At 39.8% G+C, this 8999-nt stretch overlaps 1 protein-coding gene across 1 annotated transcript in view; it reads right to left on the bottom strand.

The window, feature by feature from the left end:
- Positions 1-3377: 3377 nt before the first annotated feature.
- SS18L1 (SS18L1 subunit of BAF chromatin remodeling complex) overlaps positions 3378-8999 on the bottom strand; it is a 14528-nt gene continuing 8906 nt past the window's right edge. The window contains exons 6-11 of the mRNA XM_010174719.1: positions 8815-8979; positions 7799-7900; positions 7309-7401; positions 5059-5178; positions 3621-3748; positions 3378-3404 (exon numbers count right to left, since the gene is read on the bottom strand). Coding sequence (XP_010173021.1) covers positions 3378-3404; positions 3621-3748; positions 5059-5178; positions 7309-7401; positions 7799-7900; positions 8815-8979 — 635 coding nt within the window. The remainder of the gene's footprint in view (positions 3405-3620; positions 3749-5058; positions 5179-7308; positions 7402-7798; positions 7901-8814; positions 8980-8999) is intronic.

Raw genomic sequence — 8999 nt, 5'->3', positions numbered from 1 at the left:
CTGCAGTGGGCTGCGGCAGCTAAAACCACGCGTGTGCAGGTGCCGCCATGGGGCTTGCTGACCGACCTGGTGGGATCAGGGGGGTCTTGGCTCCTTGAGGGGTCTCAGCCTCTTGAGGAGCCCTCCTGCGCCATCAGTCACTGGGTACATGTCCCCCCCGTGCTATCCCTGAGGGCAGCAGTTAATTATTGTAGAATCAGAACGGTTTGGGTTGGAAGGGACCTTCAGCCTGGAGAAGAGCAGTTATAGCAGCTGTCCAGTACCTGAAAGGTGCCTATAAGAAGAGAAAGCTGGGGAAGCACTGTTCACGAGGGCATGGAGCAATAGGACGAGGGGTAATGGTTTCAAACTAGAAAAGGGTTGGATTTAGGTTGGATATTGGGAAAAAGTTCTTCAATATGAGGGTGGTGGATCATTGGAACAGGTTGCCCAGAGAGGTCATGGAGGCCCCATCCCTGGAGATGTTCAAGGTCAGGCTTGATGGGGCTCTGAGCAACCTGCTCTAGTAAAGATGTCCCTGCTCACTGCAGGGGGGTTGGACTAGATGAGCTTTGAGGGTCCTTTCCAACCCAAACCAGTCTATGATTCTATGATTCCAGTTCCAACCCCCCTGCCATCAGCAGGGACACCTTCCACTAGACCAGGTTGCTCAAAGCCTCATCCAACCTGGCCTTGAACACTTCCAGGGAGGAGCAGCCACAGCTTCTCTGGGCAACCTGGGACACTGGCTCACCACCCTCACACCAAAGAATTTCTTCCTAATATCTCATCTAAACCTACCTTCTTCCAGTTTGAAGCCACTAATTATGTACATCCACCGCGCACACAGAGCATTTGATCTGTGCATATCAAATAATATGAAAGCTGGGACAAGCTTTTGTCACGTATAATTATCTTTGAAGCTTATCAGAGAAGTAGGGGAGAAGGTGCAACTCAAAAGAACCTCCCTTTATCTGTTGTTTCCATTCAAAAGTCTGTGTCATAAGAAAAGTACCACCAACTTCATTTTGAGATCATATTTAACCTAATCAATTCTCAAGCATTCTGTATTACAAAACAGAAAATGATACAATTAATGGAAGAAGTCAAAATGCTGGCATCACTTTGTTTCCACATTAATACATAAAAATGGACAACACATTAAATAAACATTTTGTTATTAACAATTAGAAATATTAACACCAAAAATCATGTATAAATTAGGAAGTAAATGTACAAACTATTTCCAAAGTGCTCTTTCAAATACATTATATACACAACATTCAAGAAATTCTTAATGTAAGACATTTCAGATCGATGTAATGTTGCTGCTTCATTTTAAGTGTTGTTCATATTCTCTCAAAAGTATTTCAGCACTTTCAAAAACCACATAAAAAGCATATTTCCAAGCTGGCAAAGAGCAATATTGCATTCTTCTGGCTAACTGTAAGATGAATACATTGTAAAGAAAACAATCTTACTTCCTTTCTGTTCCTTGCTATTTGAGAGTACTTACTTGTATGAAAACACCAGCAGGAAAGATGAGAGAGATGAGGACTGACTTAAAAACTGTCTTCTATTTTATCAGTAATTAAAATTATTAACGTAGCAAGGGCAGTGCTTGGACAACATTTAATAGTAAACTCTTTAGTTGTCCAGTTAAAGACTTTCCTCTACAGGAAAAAAAGTAAAGAATTGAGAGATCTTTTATTTTCCTTGTGGCCTTGGTTTTTCAAAATATAAAGTACTAGAACTCGAAATCCCATAAATACACCAGTTCAGACAAAGAAAAGGAGAAAATCCTACAGAGGGTGTATTTACCCTATATTGTAAATTTTGAGTTAATCTCGTATTAAAAAATGCTCATGGAGTATAGTCATCCTAGAGAAGTTCGGATGTGGTATTTTGTTCAGCAGTTATATAAGCACTTTATAAGTGCTTTTTTTCAACACTTTATAAGAACATATAAAACTGAATAGAAGTGACTTACATTGTTCATACTGCCTTTTACATACCACTAGTTTTTATTTCTAAATTCTTCCTCTATAGGTATTCTCTCACTGGCTGACCCCATTAATAGTTCCCCTTTCTATATGCATAATATTGTTTCACAATTAAAGATAAATTCAGTTGCTTATCTGCAATAAAGATGGATTTTTTTTTTTTTCCTTTTACTTCTGAACTATTTCTGTCAAGCTACAAGAGAAAAATAAAAGTGATGATGAGCTGTAAGAACAATAGACCAAAAAAATTGACAATATTTATGGTTATAATGCTTGCCGGAGAATCTGAGCAAGGGCAATGGAAGGATCAGAAATAAAGAAGGATGCCAGCCACCTGCTTGTGAAATTTGGCATGAAAATGTATCTGCGAGTTACAAAATCTGGAGTAGCGTATTTAAGAGTGGAGTTTTGCCAGATGTTTTCTCAGCTAAGCACAATATGAAGTGATACTGACATCCAGTAGGCTGATGCTGCAGATCTCAGAGCTCCCTTCTGCTTTTCTTTCCATGACAGAAATACTGTAGTTTACATGGATATATCAAAGGTGCCTCTAGTGATTAACATCTCCTTGAATAGAGGTTTTGATCCTCTTACTGTACCTTTTACAACAGAAATCACAAAATCACAGAATGGTGGGGTTGGAAGGGACCTCAGGAGATCATCCAGTCCAACCCCCCTGCCAAAGCAGGGTCACCTCAAGCAGGTTGCACAGGAAAGTGTCCAGGTGGATTTGAACATCTCCAGAGATGGAGACTCCACACCCTCTCTGGGCAGCCTGTTCCAAACGTGGACTTACACAGATTACTGAATTAGAAGATGTGGGTAGTTAGCCCTGGTAGGTATTGCAGAAGTTGCTGTTAATTTCATTTTTAACAGATAGCATAGAACTGTCTTCACATAAGGAATGTATCCATCCCATTATTTTTAAGAAGAGCCATGGATTTCAGAGGCTGGCAGGTAATTTTCAATGCATTCAGTTAAAAACAGATCAATAACCTACCAGAGGATCCCTCCCTGGGCTGAGATACGACCGAGCCAGACTACAGAACAACCTGGCTGCTTTCCAGAACGGGGCACAACTCTGATCAAATGATCCTACAGCTATTTAGAAACATCAAGAATGAGGCGAGGAGGGGGGGGGGGTCAATGAAAAACTTCTGCATTGTATCAACATACAGTACTATACACAGCACCAAATATCAAACCATTAAAGCATTGTCTTGTTACCAGTAGTGCACTGCTTCATATCCAGCATGAAATGAACACTGCTCACATACAGACGCTGCTTTGTGCTAAAGGGTAACCAACATATTACAATTAATCAAAACTGCCTGTACATCCAGTTCAAAAGACGGAGATACTATTGAAATGAATCTGACACAGGATCGTGTTCTTTTATTGCTGGTAATTTCCATATTGTCCCTATAAAAAAAAAAAAAAAAAGAGAGAAATAAAAATGTTGGGGAATAATATATCAGAGGTTTACAAACAGCGAGTTAGACAATTTCTTTTGGTCTATGAATTCTGAAAGACTCACTGAAGTATCACCAATATACCTGCACCGAATGATCAGATAGATTTATATGCAGAGCTAACAGCTAAATCTGCTTTTTCATAGCAGAGATTCAGACAATTTACCTGCTCGTAGCCATAAGGCCTCTGTTGCTGAGCGGATGGGCCTGTCTGAGAAGCTCTGTAACTCCCGTATTGCTGCCCCTGGCCCTGTGGGTAGCTGGAATACTGTGAAGAGGCTCCTTGTGCAGGACCTGAGGAGACAGAGAAATCTGTTACTAGGGCTTGATGTGCTAAGGAGAGTTCTTACAGTTAACATCACGTAAAACACGATGGTAACAACGTAAGCTCTGCGAGTATGAACTGTGAGTAAGTTTTGCCTGAACCTCCCCTCTAGCTTTACACTAGAAAGCGTTAATACTAATAATGATCTAGTTGCAGCAGCATAAACTTCAATTCAGGTTTTAAAACACTGCTCAGAAAATGTGATATAGTTATAAGTGATCTGCCTCTTGGAAATCTGTATCGGCACAGCTCAGTTATTACCTGTCCAAAAGCTTCCTGGCATGTTTCACTTCTTATTTAATCTGGCTGTGCCACTGTAAGCACTGCTGACCAGGCAGATCCTAATAAATCTCTTGCATATAGAGATAATTTTAAAAACCACGTAAATCAGAAACACAACTGCAAAGGGCTATTGATTTCCTTTTATTGAGGACTGCATATTCTGTGTATATAGTGTTATGTGCACTTACTTTTTAGCATTATTGGTGGATTTTTATGACGGAGAACCTTTAAAAAGAGGACAGATTTTAACATCATAAACTGAATTTTGGGTTTAATTTCACAGAGTATGTCTGGTTTGAGTAGTCCAAACTATCTACTAGTATTGCAGAGTCAGGTGTTAATAATTTAATCAACTTTTTAGGCACGTAGGTTCTATTTCATGAGATCTTACATTTCTGAAATGGGTTTGCTGTTTATATCAACATCAGTTTATCAAGATTGGTTAGCATTGCCAGTTGAAGGTCAAGTACCATCACATTTGGGAGATCCAAAGTCCTTTCTCCTCAGTCTCTCACCAAGGAATAAAACCCCTATGACACTGCAAGAAATCTAAATGAGGGAGTCGTGATTCTCTGGACTGTTGATGTTATATTTTCTAATCAGTTGCAGAACTATTAGATGTGCAGGAGGCCTGAGAATCCAGGCAGTGACCTTCTACCGACACTTACCAGGAAATCAACATGAGGCAAAAGTGTATTTTCTAACTTTCTGTCAAAAAAGAGAGGGATTGGGGATGCTAACGTCACAGTACGGAATGCAGTGCTATACTAATGTATGTTACTGCCCAGAATCCCTCCACATAGAATCACAGAACCATTAAGGTTGGAAAAGACCTTCAAGATCATCAAGTCCAACCATCAATATGCTCTTTGGCTAGTTTTGGTATGTGGGTGCCCAAGGTTAATGAAGGAAATAGTTTACAGCATGTTTTAGCTGAGGAAAGGAGGTGTTGGGATGAACTATTGCCCACCCTTGACTGGTCCCTGAGTTTTCTTACCATATCCTTGCTGTTGTCCTGGGTAACTTTGTTGATTCGGGTATTGCTGCTGGGAATATGTTTGCTGTTGTGCAGCTCCCTGTTGGTATCCTGCCTGCTGCTGGCTGTACTGAGAATTTCCTAAAGAGGGAAAAATGGAAATAGTTGGATTATGGATGAGGCAGGTATTTCACTGTACATGCGAATCATGAGGAGAACAAAGACATAAGGAGCCTTGGTCTGGAACTGATAGACAAGTACTCTTTTCAGAAACAGATGATTGCACTTTGCCAATCAGGATGTTTATTTCCTCGGTGATTTTTAGTTCTTTTCAACAGGAGAGAGTTGTTTATTTATACACATCACTAAAAAAACAAACAAACAAACAAACAAGCAACCTGTTCCCCAAATGATTTTTTTTACCTCAGAAGCATTTCAGAAGAAAAACACAGAGTCACAAAGATAAGGGTATGAGGGTAAATAGCCAGTTTCTCAAGAAGCCCTCCCAAGAAGCCCTGTATTTTCTTCTAGACAATGATATTTATTCATATATTCCAGAAAGACCACTTATCTAGTTGTTCCTGGTATTTTTTTAAATACTTATGATGGAAATTGCATTTGCAGTATCCTGAAACAACAAAATGAATGGAGACTATACAGATGACATTGCTTTTCCTAAATGTCACCTTGCTGTATCATAATTAAGCTAATATTTTGCAGTTAATTTAGAGTTCAAATATCTTAATAATATCACTTAATTTACTGACATTACTACTGTTGAGAGTTTTTTAGTGGCAGAATTGTAAACTCATAGTATTGATGATTTTCAAATATTAGGTTCATTTAACCCATTGGTTTTCACAATTTGTAAGATGAATTGAATAAGATTTTTAAAAGTTGGTACTGGAATTAACCAGTAAGCTTTTTAACTTTAGAGAAATTTCCATTTATGGCTGCCAAGTTTTTTCCAGCTCTGATCCCCATTTTTAGCTGCAGCACATTAATTTACCTTTTCATTTAATACACCCATTTTTATTTGCATTATAGCAAATGTTTATTAAACAGTTCTGGAAGAGTGGAGGATACCGATATCCTGGAAGCCTTTTCTCTTAATGCAAAAAAAGTTAAATATCAGTAGCTGTAATTCCATCTGGCTCAGCTATAACCGAGGATCATTTTTCTAATGAACATGAGACTACACACAGGTTGTTAGTGACCCCACAAGGCTGCAGAGCGCGTCTGCCTCGCAATACAGTCACTGACATGATGATGTGTATAGAGTCTGATACAGTCTTGGTATAAAAAATGCTGTACAGAGCTGAATTCTATTTCCTGGATGCTCCTGGACTAATAGCTAAGTAGCAGTGTCCTGTTTTTTGCTAGGATAGAGTTAATTTTCTTCTCAGTAGCTAGAAAGCGCTGTGTTTTGGTTTCAGTGGGGATTGTTATGAGAACGATGGTGATAAGGTGCAAGGACACCGTGTTTGGGTAGTTTGCAAGTGCAAATGACTGGGGGAGGAGAAGTTAGCAAAACCCAGAACTGACAGTTGGATATACCAATAAGATATTCCATATCATATATGTCACGTTCATTATATTAACCAGGGCTGACTGGAATTTGGAGATTCTCTCGGGAATTGCTTGGGCTCACTTTTCTGGGATTGCGATTTTGGGGTTCCTTTTTGCTCTTCTGGGATCATTATTGTGTATCATTATCTGTGCATCACTCATATATATATATAATTGTTATCATTATTATTATTACTACTATTTTAATTTCATTTTATTCTAATTTTTAAATTGTCCTTATCTCAACCTACAAGTCTCCTCACCTTTACCCCTCCAATTCTCTCCCTGATTCCCAGGGGGTGGGGAGTACGGAAAGGGAGAGCTGTGAGTGGTTGTGTCTTGTTTGGCTTCCAGCCAAGTTAAACTATCACAAGCAATTAGCAGTGCAGGAATTGCAAGTCATATTTTACATTCTCATAAGCATTTCATTAGTATTTTAGGGGATCAACTATCCTGATTTCACTGTGAGGGTGGTCAGACACTGGAACAGGTTGCCCAAGGAAGTTGTGGATGCCCCCTCCCTGGAAGTGTTGAAGGCCAGGCTGGATGAGGCTTTGAGCAACCTGGTCTAGTGGAAGGTGTCCCTGCTGCTGGCAGGGGGGTTGGGACTAGATGATCTTTAAGGTCCCTTCCAATCCAAACCATTCTGTGATTCTATGATCAGAGCTTTGCTTTACAAAGATGGACAATGCATTTTCCTACCTCCTTCATAATAGTGTTGTGTAGAGTCATCAAACGACCTGTCGTAGCTCTGCTCAGTGTAGGAGGACTGCTGATAGGCGTAGTCACCATGTCCTACAGGGAATTGCAAAGATTTATCAGACACCTTGGTGATATAACTACAGATACATTGTTGAGTGGTATATTATGAAGCTGTTGATGCACAAAGATGAGGCACAAAGAGGAAGTACAGACCACTTGGATTAGAGGTCAAATAGACAGCAAGGAAAGTCACACTTAGGGATCAATCTCTTGCATTTACTAATCGAGTCTTGGCTTTGTGCTCTCTTTGAGGCAGTTTGGATGGCACAGTGCACTGATGCCTGTGTTTGTGTACCAGGCTGCCAGGCCCTGGAATTAGAATTTTCTAGCACTTAAATTGGAAATGAATTGTAACGGGTTTGCCATGTCCTTGGATGTGGCAGTCACACTGGTCTGCACGTTATCAGTATTATCAGCTCAGAGGAATTACCATCGGGATAGTATTGCTGATTCATGGGTTCCGAGGAGCCTTGCCCATGACTGTACTGTTCACTGTAATATTCTTCCTGCCCCATGTACTGCTGCGAGGAACCTGCGAGGCAAAGGCAAGAGAGAGCAAACTAAGCCCACGGACTCCTAAGGGATGGTTTTTTTCTTATCTATCTAACTTATTTTTAAGAAACAACATGAAAACAACTGAATAAGTAAACAAGCTATGTCTGTTAAGAGCAGTTTCAAAGATGAAAAAGGAAATAAATTTGTATTCTCAGAAAAAGCTGGTTGAAATTGAAATTACACAATGGTCAGTAACGTGTCCTAAAACCACTCACTTCTGTGGCAATACCGAAAGTAATGGCTACATTTCATCTACTAATCTGAGTTATTAGAAAGCACAGGAATGTATTCCATGCTCGAGAACACAGTCAGAATTAAATATATTTTAATTAATGTATTAATTTGTTTCTTAGTAAAATTCAGTTTATGTTAGAATCAGTCTAGCAGCTATATTACCTCTTAAGAACTTTTTCCAGAGAGGTCTTAGAGCATGGTAGGTGTTTAGGTAGGTCTTATCCTCTGGTGTTTTCCTTTCCTTGGCCTAATTTTTCGTACTAATTGCTGGCAAACTATATCTTCTTTGCAGAAATGTGTTCCTTGTTAACTGTGCCATGTTACGGCTGATCCAATATCATTTCAAAGAACTGAAAAGATTCCCAGTGGCTTGAGTGAGCTGTATATCAAATTGTTCATCTTTTTCTTTAGAGATATATCTTTTAGACAGAATTATTTTTTTCTAAACACCTGAAATAATTAAATAGATAAATCTTGAAAATAGATTAAAGTTCATCTGATTGTCATGATACTTCCACCATTAGCGATTTCCTGTGTTCCCAGATGGGACTCCCTGGTCATAAACGTGACTTGGGAATTCTGTTGTCTCACCTACCCCACAGGACAGACCGAGTATCATTCATAGAGCAGTATCAGCCACCTGATAACAGATTTTACCTTGCTGTGAAGCTCTGTAGGGGCCCATGGGGCGCTGGCCCATCATGCTGTTGCCTTGGTTGCTCTGACTCATCATGGCGATGGAGGACTGGCCCTGGTAATGCTGGCTCCCTCCCTGCGCCGAGTTGTAATGTGACGTTGCTGCTTGCTGGTGCATCATGGAGACTGCAATGTACATGGAAAAT

The sequence above is a fragment of the Antrostomus carolinensis genome, unplaced genomic scaffold (genome assembly GCF_000700745.2).
Source record: "Antrostomus carolinensis isolate BGI_N321 unplaced genomic scaffold, ASM70074v2 scaffold47868, whole genome shotgun sequence".
NCBI lineage: Eukaryota > Metazoa > Chordata > Aves > Caprimulgiformes > Caprimulgidae > Antrostomus > Antrostomus carolinensis.
Note: the sequence above shows the minus strand (reverse complement) of the source record. Positions and strands in the feature narration are given on the sequence as shown.